This window comes from Poeciliopsis prolifica, unplaced genomic scaffold, assembly GCF_027474105.1.
Source record: "Poeciliopsis prolifica strain line A6 unplaced genomic scaffold, Auburn_PproV2 SCAFFOLD010, whole genome shotgun sequence".
Classification (NCBI taxonomy): Eukaryota; Metazoa; Chordata; class Actinopteri; order Cyprinodontiformes; family Poeciliidae; genus Poeciliopsis; species Poeciliopsis prolifica.
Genome location: NW_026562385.1, coordinates 4,059,414 through 4,082,505, shown reverse-complemented (window position 1 = coordinate 4,082,505; position 23,092 = coordinate 4,059,414). Strand labels below are relative to the sequence as shown.

At 38.1% G+C, this 23,092-nt stretch overlaps 1 protein-coding gene across 2 annotated transcripts in view; it reads left to right on the top strand.

Annotated features, from left to right (window-relative positions):
- Positions 1 to 23,092, top strand: part of prkcab (protein kinase C, alpha, b) — a 94,405-nt gene that overhangs the window by 12,826 nt on the left and 58,487 nt on the right. For both annotated transcript variants that reach the window (XM_055035657.1, XM_055035658.1), the window contains exon 3: positions 17,865 to 17,947. In XM_055035657.1, coding sequence (XP_054891632.1) covers positions 17,865 to 17,947 — 83 coding nt within the window. The remainder of the gene's footprint in view (positions 1 to 17,864; positions 17,948 to 23,092) is intronic.

Sequence of the window (23,092 nt, the reverse complement as noted above, 5' to 3'; positions counted from 1 at the left end):
TATATAAAAAATGTATTAACAGTAAAGATCTTTGCTTAGCATTCAAGAAAAAAAAATCAGTGCAGGATACGAATTGATACCCGTGTTCAATAATAAGGAGGCAAACCTATTAGTCATTTCTAAATGTTAAATAGGATGAATTTGTGATGATCTTTCAAGAAAACCTTTGTTATGACATACTGTTGCCAGTATAGGTGCAGCATCTGGCAAAAAATATTCCTTCTTTGAACTTCATTGTTTAACATAACCACAAACTTCAGTAAATGTCCCCATTCTCTTGTACAAAACAAATAAAGCTGAGTAGACTGTGTGAAGCACATCTGTGAACATGAACTTTAACTTTATAAATTCTCGAACTGATTCAAGCCTGTACTTTGACTGGACCACTCTACCACATAAATGTGAAATCTGTTCCTTTGTACCTCAGGCTGTGTGTCTAAAGTTCTTGTTATGCTGAAAGATGAACCTTCACAGAGATTTACATGTATTTAGCTCCATACATCTCTTCATCTCTGACAAGCTTCTCCAACTTTAGCTGAAGAACAGTATGCCTCAACATTATGCTGCCACCACCATGTTTGTTCAGATGAATTATCATCAGTAAATCCAAACCTAATGCTTTGCTTGTTGCTTTATCCCCTTGCTGGATCACATTCTTCCAGATGTTGTATCCACTTCCTGTCTTGCATATAATACTTTCCACAGTGTTGCTTCAACAGTTGACTTCTGCTTGCAGAAAGTCATATTTATCAATTGCCAAACTAAACAAACAGTTGGATTGTCCTTTCAACAGGTCATCCAACTGTGCTGTGGAACAGGGACTAGATCTTTTGGCTGCTTCTGATAAATTGTCTTTGATTTCGCCGGTCAGTGTTGAGCCACATGTGGTTTCCATTTTTTAGATAATGCATTGATCTGCGCTCTTCAAAATTTGGAATACTGTTTCTTTCTCCTAACCTTTCACTAAACTCTACAGCTTAATATCTAGTCTGTCGAGAGTGTCCCTTACTCTTTAGTATGTTGTTAACGATTGTTTTCCAGCCAAACTTGATCACTCTAACAGTACCTTTTGATTTAGTGTCAGCATTCAGCCTTCTTAAGTTAACATTTGGTATTAAGTCCAGGAAATGTAATTAATCAGAAATTAAGTTCAGGCTTCTTGGCACCATAAGTATTATTTCCTGCTAAATATTACAGTGAAACAGCTTTTTATGATTGTAAAATTGCAGATATTGACATTGCAATGAATTTTAGACATTGTACTGTGCTAATTATGCTCTGAAATTTTACATCAGAAGAACCTGGCACTTTAGGTGAAGTCAATAACCACATTTAAGGATACTGTGTAGTAGAGGAGGTTCAATCTGAAAAAGGAGGTTCAATCTGAAAAAGGAGAGCTGAAGAAGGTGCAAATTAAATGTGGAAAAGAGGAAAAAGATGCAGCGTATGTCTAAGGTGGACACATGGGACTTTCCCATCTTTTTACTATTTTTGTGCAAGGACAAAGATGCATGGAGACAGAGCAGCAGGGAACAGCGAGGGAGAGGCTGAGGATGAGGGAATGTGTTCCAGTTTTCTGAGGCGTGTGCACCTCCTTCCTGCTCCCACTGCGTGACTGCGTGTGTGTGTGTGTGTGTGTCTTAGTGTGTATGTGTGTTCAGTTTGAGGGTCACCTGGTAGGAGGCTGCAGCACAGCTCTTAGTCATCCTCTCACCTCGGTTTTTACCTGACGCCCCATCTGTCAACATATTTAACCCGGGGACACAGATTACCGACTGTAAACAAATTGAAGAATGCACACCTTTATTTATTCGCGGGACTGCAGTAGAAACATTGCTTTGATAGACTTAGGTGCAGCAAAAAGGAACTCATATTCAATTTTGGATTTACTTTTTATCTACTCACACTGGCTTTATGAAGCTTTTTGTTGTCTTCTTTTGTTTCTTCAAATTTACAGAAACTACTTTTATGCTGTCACCATACAGACAACCAAACCGATGAATGAAGTTCATTTTAAGTTTAAGTTTCACCTGTACTTTTGAAATTAATTTGCGGACAGTCTAGTTTATTGCATCAGCCACAGTCCATTTGGTGTCCAAATGGACCAATTGGACAATTCTTCCAAATGATTCAGTCTTGAATCATTTGGAAACTGTTATCTGGCAAACAGTTTGCTAACCTTCCCCTGATCTTCTTTCTGTCATCAGGGCCACTCAACTACTGATAAAACATATGCCTTTTTAGTATGGTGAATGCATCAAAAAAAAAAAAAAAAAAATTTTGTCAGTGTGTCAGCAGGTTATTTTATGCACTTTGTTTTGAGCTTTGTAAAAATTAGCTAATTGTTATGCGCTTTAAATTTAAATGGGACTAATTCTGTAATCCTTTAATTTTTTTGTCAGATTCAAAGCTTCTGTCTCTATCAAAGAACCCACGGGACATTTTGTTTTTTTACATGTTATACTTTAATGTTGAATTAAAACAAAGTTAACAGAAAACAAATTTTATGCAAATTGAGGTTGTATGTATAATTATTGTGTGTACTAAATTAGAATTGGCAGCTCGGATCTCAAAGAGAATCACATTAGCCTATAAAAGCACAACGTTGATTCAACCCAACACAGTCACATTCAGCAGATCTTTATATCTGGCCATTTGTATACCCACTCTGATGAATTAACTCATCCTAAATAAGTATAGGGTGACAGTGGAGAGGAATCACTTCCTCTGAACTGCAAGAGAACCAGACTTTGTATCAGTGGACATTGGCCTCGACCAGTTGAGACACAGACAAACCCAAGAGAGCCTCATTTGAAAAATGAAAAAGAACATGAACCTTCTAACAGAAGGACACCACATCTGTTAAAAACCTTTTTATTACTTTTATCTCTTTTATTTCAACTATTAAGTAATTGTCTTAATGGTTTAAATTTATGCAGCACTTTGTAAAAGGATGTTCTTAATTTTGGCCATGTTTTGCAGGTAGAATAAAAGCTCTTGAAAATATTTTTTTTAAGTGGATTTAAAGGTCCTTTGAAATAGACATTACATATGACATTTACTAGTATGTATTCTATACATAAATATATTAGCACAGACTGACAATAACATAATTTGAAAAAAACGATTATATAAAAACATACATATGTTTTTTTGGGTTGTTTTCTCACAAATGTGGAAACCCTGAGAGACCTATTCTCACCTGGCGGTTTCTTGCTGCAGCGGGTGTGAGGGAGGAGACATACTGTAAACCTTGACTCCTAATTGAGGAGAGGTCAGAGTGGCGTCTCCTCTTCGTCGTTCCCAGCCTCGCTGCTCATCTTGGGGCAAATATAGCAACAGGCACCACAGGGGATACTTAGCCTCTTGAAACCATGTTTTTTCAGGCTGCAGGCCTGCTATGCGAGAGGATTTTATCCTTTGATCTGCAGCTTTGGAAACCCTCATGTCTGAGATGGACAATATGTTTTACTCAGCCTCTACGTCATTGATGTGAGACATGCATCTTAATTTATCACCAGAAAATGCCAGACACTGTACATCCTGATGTAAATAACGACTGAAAATGATGAAAGAAGTCTGTCACAGTGAAGTGCATCCCATCACAATCCCACCACTTCTGGTTCTGACTAGGTACATAACCTAATAGTCTTTTCTACAATAGCTAAAGTCAATGCTCCACACAGTTAGAAGTGATTTATTTTCTCTTGCCTTCCTTCCTTCATAATCTTGTGACAATACTGTCAAAGAGTTGAAGAGCATGACAAAGATGAACACCCAATGGTTCCTGGAGATTGTCACCAGCCTCCTCATAACTTTACAAGAATAAGCAGACAATGGATAGCTAGGAATGCATTTTATAGATATTTGTGTTTTTAGCAAGAGTAATGGAGATTTTTTGGATCGAGACCATTTTATTTAGACAGTGTAAATGCATGTTCTGCTTTTAAGAATATAAAGGTCCCTGACCACTGATCTTGGTGGTTAAAAATTTAATTGTTTTTCAAATATTTATAGCATGACCATATGTATCCAAATACACATTTGTATAAATGTTCACATGTTCTACAGAAGCTGTTGATGGTGAAAAAGCACCAGCATAACGGTTTGTAGAGCAGACATAGTAAGCCATACATCATACTCAACCCACATGGCACCAGTCAGCAGTGCAGCTTACAGCTACTCACATATTATAGACACACATCTAGGAGAGTGCCTCTGTGTGTCTTTTTTAACTCCCAGCATAGTCTTTTTCCATCCAGCAGATGTTACTAAAGCAGATCATTGCCGCGGTGCTCTTTGCAGGCTCTGTAGTACAAACTCAGTGTCAGGCAGACGCGGTAGTCTTGACAAGTCAGTTCAGAGTGTGTCAACAACGCTTTGATCCTCACCGGCTGCATGGACAGTGCAGATCCCGCTGGAACAGAGTGATGGTGGAAGCTGTAGAGAGACAAAATTAGACCTTCATCTGTAAGAGCAACTCTTCACCTTCAGCAAGGGAGGGAGAGGGAAGAACACAGTAGCAAAGAGAGAGGAGCAGGAAAGGAGGGACGTAAGTATTTCTAAATGTGAGGTTAACTCGCTTTATATACAGTAGATCATTTCCAGTATCCTAGTAAACCTGTTTATTGAAGATCTTACGTGTGATGGACCAAGCAGTAAAACAGCAGTCAGGCACAGGTCCAAAGTTGTTTTTTATTTAACTTAAACCTGGGTAAAAATCAAATATGACAATACTAGGGCCATAAAAGATGTAAAAGTAACTGAATTATACTCAAACTGACAAAAAAATAAATTAATTAAAGAAACATACCTGCCTAAATGGGACAAAGGGGAAGCTGATCAGCCCACAAAATACAGAAAGGGGAGAACATACAAAAACCTAACTAAATATAACAAAGGAAATTCCATTTCCCCCCTATAGTTTTAGGTTGTGGTATGAACCAATCTGCAGGTCTCCATATGCTTGCTCTGCCCCTTTTTCATCTCTTTGTTCCCCTGAGGGACTGCAGCAGCTGGCACTGAGGTAACTTAAAAAAACTGACAGATTAAATCAAGCAAAACACATAACAGTGTATTGTAAACTTTGCACACTTTTTTTTTGAATAAACCCAAACAACCAGTTGTTAGTATCTCAATAAAATCCTACATTTAATCAACACATCATTTATAACGATATATTGCTACAGTGTGATTACCCCATTTGTGTGGCTGTAACATTAATTATCAAAGTACGTAAAAACAATATTTACTGCTAGATTTGAATACAGTCAGAAATGTGTTCTACAGATGAACACTGAATACAGTTTTTAGCAAGCTGAGATTGGCTAATGTTACAAGGCTGAGGGGTAAGTCACCCACTGAGGAAGACCAGCTCCTTGTAATGAATATACTGTGTTTTTATACTAGCTTAAATGGAAAAGCAACTTTGTGCTTTTCCAGCCATTTGACATCGACTCCTATCGGCACAGTAAAGGTCATGAGGTGTTCATTAACACAGAGTGGTAAAGAAGTTGAACTCTGCAGTTAGATGAAAATGGTAAAGATTGTGCCCCTTGCTAAGGTTTTGTCATCTTTATCCATTCACCTATAGAGGTAGATACAGTATCTTTGTTAAAGGGTATTTAGCCCCCTTCTGATGTGTGTTTATCAGAATGCTCTGGTTTCCCCAGCAGTTCAGATCCCTAGCCCAGACAAGTCATTGTTGTTGAAACTAAATTAAGTAGTTTATAGACAACACAGTACATCAGTAGAAATTTGGAGGATTTGGTGAAGATAGCAGGGTTTAATTGAAGGCATATTGCAAAAATCCCACAATTCCTTTCCTCCACAGCTGCTGCCTTTCGGGTTTCCTTCCCCTTTCTCAGGTCCGAATGTTATGCGAGCTATGCACTCGTATGGCTGACTAATCGCTCTACCCGGGGATGGATGCAGGCGCGTGGATTAACTAGGCCAATTAGCCAAATGCTAAACTGGCCAGTAATGATAAGAGTCATGCTCCTCTTACATAGCCAAGTGCCATTAATCAGCAATAAGGGGGCTGAAGCAACACTGTAGTGTACAGGCTGCTTCAGTGGCCAGGATTTCTGACTTGAACCTTTTGACCTCAACACCACAAGTGTCTTTATGTGAGCTTCTGCAGCTTTTGTGTGATTGAGATACACTTCACACTGAGTAGTATAGAGTGAGATGTGCCTTGGAAAGCTATTAAATGTTCAAATCTTCAAATATTTGTTTTCAAGGTCAGACTAAGACAACATAAGAAAACAAATATCAAATTTCTTTTGCATCAGTTTATGTTTAATATTCAAGATTCAACATTAAGGAGACAGAAAAAAATTGCCTTCCTACCTTCTGTTGCCAGTGTCACATCATTCATCCAGTCTGCAGCTTTATCAGCCTTTTGACATCAATGCCTGTTTCTAAAAATCACACCAAATCTGTTATTAGTTCCATGGTGACCACTGAAATTGAACCGAACAGGAATTTTAAAGTATGTAGTTTCTGTGTAGTGTTACACCCTGGCAATTACTTTTTCACACTGGTTTATAAAGCTTTTATCTGTTATATGTATGTATTCAGATTATCTTTGTTTGGCGTCTCCTGATCCAGTATTGATATCTGATATCACTCCAATATCTGTCAAAAATTAGTATCAGATTATATCGGCCATATCTGAAATTTCTGAAATACTGAAATCTCAGTATCTGAAATCTCAGACTAAATGTTGAAATATTTAGGCTATTTTTTTCTAAATGTTGAGACATTTAGGCAATTTTTTTCTAAATGTTGAGACATTTAATCTGCTCCAGCGTAAATCTCTACCAGTGCATGTTTCCCTCGTGCAGACTCATTGATTAATAATAAATGAGCCTGTTGTTCTTATTGGTATTGTCATTCTCAAGTGATATCCTATCACTTGATCAAACCATTTTGAAACATTCCGCACTACAAAATAAGTAACAAAAATATGTTTGATTTTTATTGATATCGCATGGGGTCAATATTGGTATTGACCAATTCTCAAAGTTCCGATATTGGAAGTGAAAAAGCTGCATAGAGACACCATTGATCTTTGTCTGACATTGAATGTTTTTGATGATATGAAACAAAAGCGTGACGAAGAAATGTCAAGAAATTTTCCCACCACTGTATGTGTGTAAGTGAGAAATATTTTTTGATGTCTGCACCTTCAGACATCAAAAGGTCTGTGCATGTGTAAGTGTCCATCTGTCAGTTTAATCCAAGATTTTTTACAACTGGGCTGTTTGCATTTATCTGCTGATGTACTTTTCATGTATAAATTCATGCTTCTGAGCGCGTGCGTGCGTGAGCTGCAGCAGACTCACGACCGCAGATCTCACAGAGAGAACTGTCCACTCTGCTCTTGTCTTCTTTGCTGACCCCAGCTGACTCAAAGGCGGCTCATCAGCTCAGTAAAACAAGACAAAAATGGAAGCCCCTAAATGTTCTGTGCTTCAGTAGCTTCTATCTTTTCTTCCTTTTCCTGTTTTCCCTCCACTCTGCCCTTTTCTCTTGTCTTTCAGTTTAATTTAACTTTTAAATGCAAACGAACAATTCCTTAAGCTGTAGAGTTTTGTCTTAAACTGAAATGTATCTATTGTATCTCCACATATAAGCTGAGATGCAGTCAAATAAATTGGCATTCTATGCTTTTCTCCAACCTGCTGTTTAATATTCACAGAAGCCCAGCAATCGTGAGCTTAATTTTCTATGACTCTCCCATCACAGTAGGAAGAGAAATAATTTATGCATATTTAACTTCACCATGATTAATGCTTCTTAACCAAAGCTATGGGGAGTTGCACTCAAAGGTCATGCTAAAGCTAAAGTCTTCTGCCATTTTGCTACCTGGAGAATATATTTTGAGTCAGTTGCCATGTCATCATGCATTTGTCACTGATGCAAATTTGACAGTCCCTGAACAACAGGGAATCTGATGCTTGCTTTTCATAGAGAAGGAAAGGTTATTAGCTGTGATGCTCATGTTGAGGTTAAAATTGAACAGAAACGAATACAGCAAGGAGTTGATATGATTAAAAACCTAAATTATAATTTAAGCTTCAGCTAATGTCTCTGCCTGGTTATGGCACTGCCATAAGCATCAGCTATGTAAAAAAATTAAGAAGTCAAGTTTTAAATGAGAGAAAGGTTGATTTTTAAACTTATTTTATCCCCATGAAATTCTCCACATCATTTTTTGACATTTTCTGTCTGAAACAACCTCTGCACATGCACATTCCTTTGCATTTTTTAAAATGAATCCTCCTTAATCCACTCTACATTTTTGGATGTCATAATTGCACATTTCAAAATCTTGCCTGTATTTGTATTTAAACACACACATAAACATATAAAGAGACTTACAGCTGTAATTGCAGCAAAATCTGGCTCTACAGAATATTGAGCAAGCAGAGGTGAACAAAAACATACACCACCTTTATTTATTTATTAAAAAACATTGAAACCATCTAAACTTTTCCTTTCATTTTACAATTTTGCACTGTATGTATATATAACATACATTTGTAGAGCTCTGTAAATACACTCATCACAGGATTTAGAGATTTTGTTTTGATAACATTTCCAAGAAAGCAGATAACGTGTCCAAGAATGGACACGTTTTGGGTCATTTCACTCCATCCAGTCTCTCTTTGATATTGTTGAATATCAAAGATATTTGTTGCTTTAATATGTTTACTTTAAGTAGCACATCATTTAACCTGCCATTAAAATATCCACATCTCATTTCCAGCCCTTGTTCTTTTGGCATGATGCATTATTTTCCAAAATTTTCTATCTAATTGTGGAAATGGTAGTGTACTATATAAGGTTAAAGAAAAGTAAGCCGCTGCATGTAAGTATAATCATGCGAACCTGCTTAGGTCCAGCATTTTGCTCGATGCTCCAGCTGGAACTGCAGCCTGCAGCATCTGAAGCTTCACCTAACCAATCGCCAGCAGGGACAGTTGATTCTATCTTACATAACAGTGGTTTATTTCCCTAAAGTATAATCAATTACTGTTGCTGTTTCAGTTGTTACATTTTCTTTTGCAAATACTTTAATTTTTAATAAAAAAAAAAAACAGTAATTTTTTAATGGAAAGAAGTGACAAAAGATGAACATTTTGCCTTGGTTTCAGTGGTTTTACACAAATGAGTCTAGGACTAGCATTGCTGCAGGAGTAGAAGATGTTCTGATGCTGATGTGCAATTCCAGCCCTTCCCCAGGCAGCAGACTCGAGGTTTGTCATGACCTTTGCCTTTTGCCTGATCGCCCCGTCTGTGTGTAGGCTGTGCAAAAAGAAGTCATTGTAAAGAAATCTTTGACCTCTGGCAGTAGACAGTGTGAAAGTGTGTGTGTGCGTGCACATGCTCACACCACCCACTCACAGTCAGTCTGTTGTAAAGTCTACTTCGGTCCGATCAGTGTGCAGCAGTGTCAACCATAAACTTCTGCACAGACTGCAGTTAGACAGACTCATTGCATTACTACGATTCTGACACTTGATACATGGACAGAGGGGGATCTGAGGCAGACCATTACAGGTGATTCATCACTGGCTGGATGCGTGTGCGTGTGCGTGCGTGTGCGTGTGTGTGTGTACTTATATGTTTTGCAGAATGTCTCTGTGTGTGTAACTGAGAAGATGAGATGAGAGACCCAGACAAAGTTAGTGTGTTCGCTGGCTGGTCTTAGCATCATCTGAGAGTGAAAAAGCAGGAGGGCTCGGGTAGTACTGAGTGTGCTTATGTGCACTGTGTCTGCTTGTGAAAAATGAATGAGCTTTAGCATCTGTGTGCATCTATGTGCATATGTCAGTGTGCAAGCTCTAACATATGCATGGAGCAAGGTGGGTTCAGATGTGTGTTCATGTGTGTGCATAAACAAACCTGTGATGTGTGTCTGTTCTGCGAATTATATTTAATTCATGAAGGAGTATCACTGTTGCCCCTGTGTGACTCAGAGATGCCTGGCAGTCAAAAACTCCCACCTGTATTTTGGAATAATTGATCCTGTCCCACCTGTGGCCATTTTCTATTACAAATACCATTAATGCCACAGGAGGCATGGCTCAGTGTGAGTACAACTGTCTGTCTTTCATTATGCCTTGATAGTAAGTCAGATTGTGTGTTTGCCCATGCAGTAGCCTATTTGAATATGAATATGTGCCTTCTGGTTTTCCAAAAGCTTTGCCCAGTTTTTGGAAAACTGTAAAACGTCAGCGAACAACAACTTCCTAAGTCATGTCACAGATTCTAAAATGGATTTAGATGTTGCCTTTGATTGTGTCATTCTAACATGAATTGCTCTATGTTTAGGATATATGTCTAGGATTATCAAAAGTGCAAATTTGTACTCCTCTGGCAAGAGGACCTTCTTCCACATGTTAACTGTATTCTCTAGTTGTCTAGCAAACTTCCAATTGGATTCCTCGCTGTGGTTTTGTCAACACCAGGCTTCCTTCTTGTCACTTTTCCATTAAAGTCAAATTTGTTGAGTGCCTATCAAATTGTCTTCCTTTCTCTCAACTGAGTTGTGACTATCTGCACCTCTTGCAGAATTACAATGGGGATCTTGGCTACATGTGTTTAATGCTTTGGTTAATTCACAGTTTAGCTGAATGACCTCGTCGTTGTAGGTTTGCAGGTGTTCCATACAATTTTTATTTCCAGATGGCTGGTTGGTTATTGCTCCATGGCATGACTTCTAAGAAGCTTTTGGGGTGTTTATAGTAACAAATCAATAAACTACTATAGGCAATTGTGTACTCTATATTTTATAGGAGTACTAGAGTCAAAGAAGCTATTTGTAATGATAGCTTACACACCATAATTTGCAGACCTGTATTAACAAATACAATGTTTTAACCAATAAAATGTTAAATGTTAAGTGAATGCTTGTAATTAAATTTGAGACTTTTTAAACACAAATCAAAAGCACCTTATGCTTTACCCTGTATTTAATCCAAACCATCTTTTAAGAATTAGCAGAGAGTTTTCTGGAAAAAAAAAAAAGCCAAGAAAAATACAAAGTAAAGGAGGATTGATTCAATATCTGCGCTATTTAGGCCTACCAACATTTCACATGTTGTTTTAAATCATAAGGGAACAATTTGGAGGAAGATAATTATCACTTACAAGCCTTACAAGTGACACACTACACATTTTGCGTGTCTGCTGCCATGAAGTGTTTGGTGTGAAAGTGAGAGATGCAAGTAATATGTGAAACAGAGATGAACTCTTCGCCCGGGGACCACATCGCCGCTGTCTGTGTTTGCAGTAGCGAGCCATTCAGACATGTATAATCAAACAGAGATCTGAGGAGGCTCTGAGCCAAAGGGATATCTGCCATCACCTGTCATCCCGCAGAGCTGTGTGAATAGGGACGGGCTGGGTCCACCTGGCACTGAGATCAAACATCACAAGGCCAAACTCACCTTGGACTCAATTTAAACTCAACTCATATATTCATCCCAACTGAGATGAAATCTTCCATATGAAATGAGCATAAAGCAGGTGTGTGCACCGGTTTGAGGAGCTGTTTTTCTGCTCTGTGTTGAACAACTTTGATTGTTGGGACATTTCACTTATGTGTCACAATAAGAGAAAGAAATGCGCTCTGACTGTTGCTTATCAAATCTCACTTCTTTGTGTTTCTGCTTTAAATCTCTACTCTTGTTTTTTTTTCTTAAAGTTGCATCTTTGGGTTCACAAATGGCTCGATTGTTGCTATCAAGGTGGTACATTCACTGCTTGAAGTCTTTGTGTCCTTGTGGCCCCATTTCTCTCTTTTATGTTCTTACAACATGCATAATTGAATGTATGAGGTGAAATCGAATTTCCAGCCCCTTTGTTGTAGCTGCAACTCTCTTCATTTCCTCCCTCTTGCTTGCCAATATGCCACACATGCACTTCAGCTCCCAAAGGTGGTGGGAAGAGGACAGACACTCTCTGGATATTGGGCTACGTCAAAGCAGCTTGGTCTGCTTTTGCGTTGCCACAGCTTTTAGACACCAATGGTTGAATTTGAAGGTGAACTGACTTTGCTTTCAGATTAGTTAATGTAATTTTATGTTCATGGTATAAAAGGCAGCTACAGAGGAATTTATGAAATTTATTTAGACTGAATTCAATGACCTTTCTTGGTAAACCCAGTATGAAACTGAAGTCAAAGCAAACAAGACAAAAACAAATTGATAGTAGTAGGAGTTATTGCATAAAATCCTGACATATTTTCCTCTTTTGTGGCAGAACATGATGTATCACAGACTTCACCTCATTATTATGAGATTAAGCTAAATTGTGAAGGCATGAATGACAAGTCTGGGCCTCTCTTCTTAAGCTGCTACCCTCGTGACCCGACCCCAGATAAGCGGCAGGCGATGATGGATGGATGGATGGATGGATGGATGGATGGATGGATGGAGGATGGATGGATGGATGGATGGATGGATGGATGGATGGATGGATGGATGGATGGATGGATGGATGGATGGATGGATGATGGATGGATGGATGGATGGATGGATGGATGGATGGATGGATGGATGGATGGATGGATGGATGGATGGATGGATGGATGGATGGATGGATGGATGGATGTTAGAAGACTTTATAATTCTTCCATGATGAATAAATTAAGCCACTGCTGATGACTTTGCGTCTTAGTGTTGGGTAAATACACACCTCCAAACCTCTTTCTCCTGCTGTTATAGAGAAGTGCTGCGATAACTGCACATGGCTGCTACTTTCCTACTAAAATCCTGTGCACTGTGTACATTTTCCCTAGATTATCTTTATATGGACTATTACAGGCTATTACAGATCAGATCAATGAATACAAATTTTGATAAAAAAAAAAAGATTTTAGTGTCCTGGTGTTGCACATTCCTGTAACGTTTAATGTTTTCTCTGCAGTTTTCAAACTGCCCTGTGCAGTGCACACAGGGGATGAAACAACTTGATGTGAAAATACTACTTGACTTTCCGTCATTATCTGCTGAGTTGGGATGACTACTCTGCTTAAGGGCTGCTTAATGTGTTGAGTGTTGTAAACAGTGGAGTAGGATGCACTTTAATGGAAGTGTTTTTGAATCACTCACAGATTCAGTTTCTGCATTTTACTCAGCAAAACAAGGACGTCACTCTAAAAGACTTCTGAATATTTCCTAATTAATAAACTTGGTACATGCATGTACATTGGAATACAAATAAACATTCTCCGAGCGTTTAGTTGAAAATTCATGTCAAGGAAATTATTCCAATACTGCTTTCTCCCAAAACTCACAATTACTATCAAGTTAAGCATGATAGCTTGATATCAAGCATATTATTATTGAAGCAATTAAAAAAGACACAGAATGCAATATGGGACTCCTACCTGCTTGATCTCAGTAATGGATTCAGTGGAAGACATACGTTGTCTCATGGGAAACAAACTCCTTGCATCGTGACTTCAGATAAGCCATTGCATGGTACTCTCTATCATAGACCCACAATGCTGAAATGTTCCAAGTACCTTGTATCGGGGGTTGCTATGATTTTGATTGTTTAACCTATTTTATGTTGTCAGACTGGCCTTTTGTAAGCGATTTGTTGATTCAACAAATCTGGGTGTGGCTAATGAAATTGCACAAATATTATTATGATATAAAGAGATTGCAATTATAATTCCACAGAGTTCTGGGTTGGTTTGAATAGCATTTTTCTTAATAAATTAAATCATTTTTCATGATTCATTTTGCCTTGGCTGATTATATTAAATATTTAAATGTGACAAAAAATAATAAATAAAGAATATGTCATCCATCTTGACACATTTTGGCACATGTAAAAAGTTCAAAACTTTGGGATTGGGAACTTTACAAAAGTTAGAAAGTGTGTGCATTTTTTACTGCACCAAGGAGATACTCTGCTATACACCTGATCCCACAAGAGATAAAGAAGTGAAACAAGTCTTATCTGTAAAAGACGAGATACCAGCTTTTCGGTTAAGATTAAATAAGAGCAGAAGGCTTCTAGAAAAGATTAGGATCGTATACCAGACACGGATGTAGTTTCTTTAGGACCTTCAAACTCTGTCAAAATAGATCAAGAACTTAACATAGACAGGAGACTGCACCTGTATTGTTCTTTCAACGGCTACTTTGCCATGTTTCAATTAGTTTGTTTCCAAACGGATACAGGCTGATGGCAGGAACGGTTTTCATTCATCAGCCATCGCTCTTTCCCATGTATGCCAGCTTCAGATGCGTTGTCATGTTTGCACAGCGTATGTTGCCTGTGTATTTTTAGTGTCCACTGGCAAGGTGTAGAGAGGAAATGTCTTCCCTCACATCTCCACAACGCCGGGGTTCAGTACACTCTGTTCCAGCCCCGGCCAGAATCGAGCCTAAAAATAACCAAGAGAGGACAATGCACCTCTCTCACCGCTCCCCTCCCCTTCTTCTCTGCCATTTTTCTGTGCTTTAAATGACAGAAAATCTACATCAAAAAGACCAAAAGGGTGGCTGCTTGCGGGGGGTAGAACATTTTTTCACAATCACCTGACTTTTTCAGGTGGAAGGAAGCTTTTCTTTGTGTTTGAATGGACATCCAAAAGAGCACAGAAAGAGCAGTGGTCGCCCAACTTCTGCCCAACAACTCTTTATGAAGCATTCACCTCGAGACTAACCCTGCAGCCCTCTGCCAACTAATCTGTTCAAGATTTTATTTCCTTTGCTCCATTTACTTCCTATGAATCTCAGATCAAAGCCATCCTCTTTGTATGTTTGGAGGCACTCTGGGAGATCCAAATCGACCAAGGAATCTGTCTCAAGTCGTTTCGCTGAATCCCCAGCGCAACGCAGTTCTATTAATAGAGACTGTTGATTACTAGATAAAACGGTCTAAATACACTCTCTGGGGAAGTAATATGACCACATTTGTAAGAGTATGTGTGAAACATTCTCCAGTTGAAATGTTATTATGTGCTTACCATGGTCCACCACACAGCAGTGTACTTGTGGTGTAAGCTGCTTTATAATGTCAAAGCTCCTTATCTGTGTGGTTGTGCAATTAAGCAGGCGAAACAAAGAACATAGTAATTAATCATAATATCCCCAGAGAGTGTGTCTCTGTGTCACTGGATTGCCAATGCACAACTGTATCCTCTGCAGAGGCTGCAGGTACTGCTAAGTGTCACATTCTGGAAGAAAAATAGGACAAAATGCAAGAACTAACAAAGCAGCAAAGGTTTTATCCAACAGTTTGACAATAGTTTTAGATCTTTTTTGCAATTCTGAATCAAAAGGGAGTCTTAAAAGGGAGTCAAACAATGATGTAGTTTCAGTTTAAGCAATTATTTTAGCAAACACTTTCTACAGTTCTGTGCAATTTTACTTTTTTTGCATCTTTTATTTGTTAGTGTTTTAAAGTTATGACAGAAATTATTATTGGGTAAAGTCTGCAGAGCAATTCATCAATCTATATTTTTGAGCCAGACAACAAAAATTCACAGACATCTTTTTTTATGGTTTTTGAAAATTATTCTGTAACATAAAGAGCATCTGAAATAATAGCACTATAAAATGGAAATTACACTCACATCAAGCAAGGAAAAGTAGCTGAGCTTCGAGAAAGTGTGAAGTATAAACTTATTTTTACACCCAACTCGTATTTGTTGCATCATCCAATAAATTCCTATTACTTTTCCTTCATATTTTTAGAAAAGTTAGAATTTTAGCTGATTTCATCTACAACTTCTATATTTTTAACCCCTGCCAGTGTGGATCAGAGTAAACTGCTGGTCAGAAATATGAATAATTTTACTATTGATACTTCTAGGAATTAAGCTGTTGAATTATAGTTTTTGTCACAAGAGACCAAACAAATCTGTAGTGAATTAAAAAAAAGACTGGACCTCTACATTGAACCCTTTTATGCACAGGGGAAGGTGCAAATTTGTTCTTCGAGCTGCCCCTTTAAAAATACAGATCACCTGACTTCTTTCTACTCATTGGATAAAATACCTTTTTTTTCCATGACCATTGCGTTCTGTGTTGATGACATATTTCAGTGGTTCAAACATCCCATCTATTTTCAGTAATTCTCAGCTGTGCATCAGCTGGATTTGGGCTTGCTTTCTTTTTTCTCACACGTTTTAATTTCTTGACTATGGAAATGAGAGCTACAAACCTGAACTGAAATTCCAAAAATATTTTTTAAATAATTGAATTTGTTCACAATACCACAAAAAAAACTCAATCTATTTTTGTTATGTTGTTTTTTTTGTTTTTTTTGTTTTTCCTTTTTTTATGGGGGTGGAGCTCCGTGATTATGACTAAACATGAGTTTGCAGAGTCTCTTCTGCTCAGTCATTGCACTACATTAGCTCTCACGTTCTTAACACTGCTTTTAGATTTGTGTACAATTCATTGGGCATGCATGCAGTCAAAAGTCGATGCCAGATTTCAGACACAGAGAGTTATTGTCTCTGTCTTGGATAAGCTTCACTAACACGCACACTGACTCTGACAAAAATGCGTACTGCCTGAAGCTAGATTTATCCTTTCCTATGAATGCTTCTTACTGACCCCATCATATCTCTGAACTGAGATCAGTGTTGAGTCATTCCATTTAATTCATTGGGAGACACTCAAACAGGTCTGAGACCAACACCAAGTAATAGCAAGGATGTGTGAGTGAACTGTGAGCAATGCCAATAAATGGAGGTTAAAATGGAGAATAATAAAACCGTCATTACACTTATGATTCACATACTGTAAGTAGGCTGCAGCAAGGACGACCTGATGGTCGCAATCCCACATCCACTTGTGATTGTACTGAGAGGTTATTGCAATGCAAAATGTTTTTGGTATTTTCATTTTACCTACTGTAATATTCCAATAATGATAAATTTGCTGATATATTGAGAAATCCTACCATTCTTCCAATCTTATCTCTGTCCGTCCGTCGGTCCGCTGTTTCCCAGAATCTGAAATCCCCCACTGTTCCTTGGACTTCTGTGTAAACCACTTTCTGTTGTTTTATCTGCACCCGTCAGATTGTCTGGCAACGGCGACTAAGCTGGCACTGGGAAACACAGAAACCACACGTATTCTGTGGTGAGACATCACAAAAGCACACATGAACAGGCAGGCAGCTTGACAAAGAGCACAGCAGACAGATCGTGTGAGGATAAAAAAAAGACGAAAAGAATAGCAAATTTCAGATAATGACAGAGAAAAATACAGTCAGCTTGTGTGCAAGCTGTCACAGATGTCCATGGGTTTTTTGCTCTTCCCTCTGGATCTGCGGCGAGGTCCCAATGTAAATGTCAGCATTGCTGACACTGAGACGCGTCAGGTGCCATGTCAGTCATGTCACACTGAGAGGCACTTTGGTCAGACGTATCCCAGTCCAGTGGAAGACAATAACACCATTTCCATCAACTCCAACACATTACAAGCAGCAAATTTCTGTAGAACACTGAATATTATGTGCCATTTTTTTTCAATGTGGGAGTGTGTGTGGGTGTCCACATGCATTTGTTTATCTTTAAGGTTTTTCTCCATTGTGCTCAAATAACTCAGTTTTAGGTAGATTGATGATTATTTTCTTGCACAACCAGTGGCTTACCACCATTCCTTAAGTGTTTATCTCACTCGTTGAAACTGTTTGCTAAACAGTTTACGTGAAGATAAAGTACTTAGGTTTCGTTTGTCAGATATTTCCCATTTCAGATGACTAACTAAAGATCATTTTATGATTATAGAAGAGAACGATGACAGAAACACAATTTTGTTTCTCGAATTACAGTAACTAAATACCTATTTTTTTCTTCTACTTCTCTTTTTCAGTTTGTTGTTTTGTGGTCCACAAACGGTGCCATGAGTTTGTCAGCTTCTCCTGTCCTGGTGCCGACAAGGGTCCTGACACAGATGTAAGTTTATGGTTTGTGTTTATTTATTCAGTTGTTGCAATTAATGTCAGAATTCCCGTTGAAAAAAAGAATTTTATGTCAACCTGACAAATACAGTGCTTCCTAGTACTTCATTTATTTCACATTTTGCCATCTTGCAAACCATCAACCCACCTTTCCAATTATTGTGCAATCTGCAAAAGTCACCGTGTTTGCTTTTTCCTTAATTTCAAAATAATACCCTACCCTGTCCTCATCTTTCAATAACATTTCCAACAAAATTTATTGCAGTTTCTTCATCGCTGAAACAAATAAGATAACTCAATCAAGAATAAATACAAAATTATTTTAATGTTTTTTTTTTCTGCCAGCCACCTGTGCATATTTACTGGCAGTCATTACAGCTTATAATGTAATTGTTTTCTGTTGCTGTTAAATCATAGAAGGAAGATGAGCGCAAATGTTTTAAGAAAATATAAGATTTAGGGTGAGAAATGTGGCTTCAGTGGTATTTTCATTCTTATGTTTAAATGCAGAATGGAGCAAATAATTACACTGATCATTCAAAACCAGAAAAGTAAGCTGAGGTGAATTTAAAGTTGTCTATATTAATTGTGAGAGTTCAATATTGGTATTTCAAGGTTTTATTGATTAAATCTGTTACTTCTGCTTTTGACAATGTCAGATATTTTTTGAAGGCTGGTTTCCAGAAAAGCCAAATGTTGGAAAGGATAAAGATGTGTGTTGATATGTGTGTGTTTGTGTATTTGGATGGATGGATATGTGGGCATGCAGGTAGGCAGGCTGGCAGTTTTTATTTTAATGTATTATCTTTGGCATCAATGCAGATCTCTGCAACCAGCTGGATAAATGGATTCATTGCATATAAAGGTATTTTCACATCGGGTCTGTTAACTGAAAATTGTAACTGTCATGGTTTTTGATAAGATTCGGGTCCACATGCAAGGTTAATCCCAGAAGAATAATAACATTTTTTAAATAGTTTATTTTACAATAGTATGCATAGTGAGATGGTGTTGGTCCAGAGTGACATCTTGTTGGCACGGGGAATCAGGAGCAGGGTGGAAGAAATGTCTTCCAGGGAGGAATGAGTGGAGACCAAATGGTTAGCTTGTTTGGAGGTTTGAATGAAGAACCTATGAGGTTCCAAGATGTTGGACCAGAAGGAGAGCAGAAGGCTTGGAGCAGATGACATGGGAAGGACATTGGAGGTTTGCAGCAGGCTGAGCAGGAAGGGCTCAAAGACTTAAAACAGGTAAGTGATTTGGAGAGAAGCAGTAAGTTGAGCAGAGAGAAGGCCTGGAGCAGATAAGTGATCGAGAGATCGTAGTAGAAGGCAGCAGGTTAAGTGGTGAGAGTGTTGGAGGGCTGACAGGTAGTGCGAAGGATGAAGGTGAAGATGAAGAGGATCCTTGAGGTTGCCAGCTGTGAAATAGTGATCCAGACGGAAAACCAAGAAAATGTTCAGACATACAAATCCAGATTTTGGTCCTGTTTTAGTATGTTCTACTAAAAGAGGAGCACAAACAGAGCATTAGTTTTGGCAGGGATCATATGGAAAACACAAGAGAAATTAATGCATTTCGGTGGACGCCTGCTAGTAGCTACCTCAGCCAGAGATGGAAAAAATGACCTTGCAAACACAACACCCCAGAATCCTGATGGGAAAGACATGCTGGCTTTTGTAAGCTATGTCCCAATTTATAGTGGAATATTTCAACCTCCACACCACATGACAAAGACGCATGGGGATAAAATAAGAAAATAAAACTGACCTTTACTTGTACATTCAAAATATCTCATTATGTTTAGTAATGAAAAAGGAGGCAGGGGAGAAAGGATACATGACTGCAACTTCTCTTAGAATTAATGATGTCTTTAGAGAGTCATAGATCAGAATTTTGTAGCTTATTTCATATCTTTTGTTGTGAAATTTTGACCTACTTTTACTCATTGTGGACTATTTAAATTTCTCTTGAGTACCTATAAGACATATTGGTAACTTTTAACATAGATCATTTTCTAGCCTTTCTTATCCGTCCATAATTGTTTATAAAAGCAATGTCACAACAAGAGAATAGAGGCTGCAAAGCAGGGTTTTGCAAAAATTGTAAAGTTTTGAGAACAGAAATTTACAAATATTTGTCTTAGAGAACGGAACAGAATTGTTCAGGATGAATAGATGCTGAAAGACTAAAAACATTAAACATAGTAACTTTTCCAGCTGGGTGCTCAGAGCAGCTCGCAATGCTGCAGAAGACACTCAGATGCATCCACTCATGCTACTGATTAGCTCATTAATCTCTTAATGGTGTTTTCCTCTCCAAAGCAACAACGGTACTGGTGGAGTCACAGAAACCTCTGCTGAAGAGATATTCTGCACATCATGAGGAAACATCCTATTGCAGATGTGATGCCAACAGTCGTGACATTGCATGAGGATTGTTAAGAAATCAGCAGGGAGCTGCATATACACAGTTTGCTCAATTTCTGGCTTTGAACTGAAAACGTGTTTTGAAAATGTGCCACGATCCAGCATTTGAGGCCACCTTAATTCTGGATGAACAGGGCATTAACAGTGAAAATACACTGTGTGTGCTAACACTTGCTCTCATTAGAAGAGTTTTGTTCATCTCCGCTCCATGGCTGCAAAACAGAAAAAGCCAATTAAGTCTCTGGTGGTCCCTCTCTTCAGCTTCACCAGGCTGAATGTGCTGTTAATGAATTTTTCATGGATAAGCCAATTGAAGGATGTACATTCACAATAATAAGAGTGCATTCAAAAAACGAATTGAAAATTGCATTCATAAAAAGTGCATTGTTTTAAGTTCTTTTTATGGAATGTTAGTTTCACATCTCCTAGTGGTTTTCTTTGCTTAACTTTCCCTCATTAAATAAAACCCCAAATAGTTTTAATGGTTAGAAGTGAGATTACTTTATTAAAGCTATCACATATAAGGCAACTATAAAAGCATGCAATTTGAATGCTTTTTGTTTATCAACTTTTTTTTTTGCCTTGTCTTCTCGTTCCCTACCTGCCCTTCATTCTTTATTTTTTATACTTCTGGACCCACTCTTGTCATTCAGCAGCATAGCTCTGTCTTTAAGCCTGCTTAACTACTTCTCTCTTTCATCTCTCTCTCCAGTGCTCACACACCTACATCGATGGTTTAGACTTCCCATTGTGAATCTTTGTATGCCTGTCATTATGCCTATTATCTTTCAAACTGCTTCAGCTCGGAGTCAGTAAGGAGGTCTCTGAAGGATGAAACGCTTTGAATGCTAAATGAAGATATGGGATTCACCAGCAGCTCTTTAAAGATACAAAACACTTGATCTCATTTAAGGTTTCTCGGGATTTGACACTTTAGTCAATCAAAGCGCACAAAGTTTGAAATAATAATTGGAAAAACATCAAACTTTGCTTTCCAATCGCCTTCAGGTCCAGCGTACCACAAAATGATTAACCGCTCAAGAAGTGCTTCCTAAAAATCTGTGAGTAATACGAATGAATTCCTTTAACGTATTAAACAATTTGCCAAACTTTTTGACTCCAACAATATGAACTTATTTAATGGAATCAAAATGAGCAACTCTTTTTATGTGTAATCCATAATGGATTACACATTTTGGAGCTATGAACCAAAGATTTAAAAGATTTGTTACACAATATATTGAGCAAACTGTGTATATGCAGCTCCCTGCTGATTTCTTAACAATCCTCATGCAATGTCACAAATGTTGGCATCACATCTGCAGTAGGATGTTTCCTCATGATCTGCAGAATATCTCTGCAGCAGAGGTTTCTGTGACTCCACCAGCACCAACCATTGTTGCTTTGGAGAGGAAAACACCATTAAGAGATTAATGAGCTAATCAGTAATTTTATTTTTTAAATAGAGCTTTTCAAATTGCATTTACAAATTGTTGGAACATGAATGAAAAAACCTGCTTTCTGATAATTTGTTTCCTGTTTTAAGAGGAACAAGAATCAGGTGAACTATTAAGAATATTTCCTTACCAAAAATATGTCAATTTTTTTCTTTTCTTTCTTTTTACACCTTAACATTCGGCAGAAATCTGCCGGATGTTATTCCAGAAAAGAGAAGGTCTGACCTACATTGAAACAAGATGCTGGTATTGTGGTGGTCTGGGGATAAAACCATGAATTTCACACTCTGGACTTAAATCTGATTGAGATTTTATGGCATGATCTAACTAACACAAGCTGAATTTGCTGATTTGAAGTAGATCTGCCAAGACCAGGATTCCTCTACAGCGATGCAGACAAATCTGTGTCAGATATCACAAACACTTAATGGCATTGTCGCTGCTAAGGGTGGCATAAGTGATTAGATATGAAGGGCAATTACTTTTTCAAATGTTGGTTTCATGGACCAACTTCACAGAATAATCCTGAAATTTCAGAAGTGTTTTGTCATGGATCTCAGATGTTTTTTCTGCAGCTTTACAGAACACTAAAAATGCCATTGAAGGATGAATGTGTTTAAAAACGTGGACAACTACTCTGAAAAGTTAACTTCTGCCCCGTGACAACTCTTATTGAAGTATACAGTCCTCATACATTTGTTTTTAGGAATGGAATAATTAAATGACTTACAGAAAATAACTAAACAAATAAAAAATAATTACCAAAAGATGTTGTTTGAAAGATGACAAGCTACACATAAATAAGTTTCATTAATCTTTCCAAACAGTCTGAGCAGTATTTTTGAAAAATAAACTTTCACCCTTAAAACCAAATGTCCAACTGACTCTTGGGCTTTCATTTCCATCTCTCATCTGTTCGCCGTGACAGAAATGATGATCCGATCTCTGCATACTAATGTACACATTTAGCCGCCATGCATCAGTGCATTAATATGCAGCTCTGTGTAGAAGTGGGACTTCTTGTGGTTCTATGTCCTCAGAGTGAGATGATGATTCACTGAAGCCTACCAGTTCCTCCTTCTCTCCATCCTCCTTTTCTGCCCCAGAGCTTTCTGAATCAGTGTGTGTGTGGTGTCATGATTCGGAATCTCTTGCACACACACACACACACACACACACACACTGCTCCTTTGCTCTGTGGGCGGAGAGTGACCCTGGTGTCAGCCTCAATCTGTGAATGGCGTCATCTGTCCG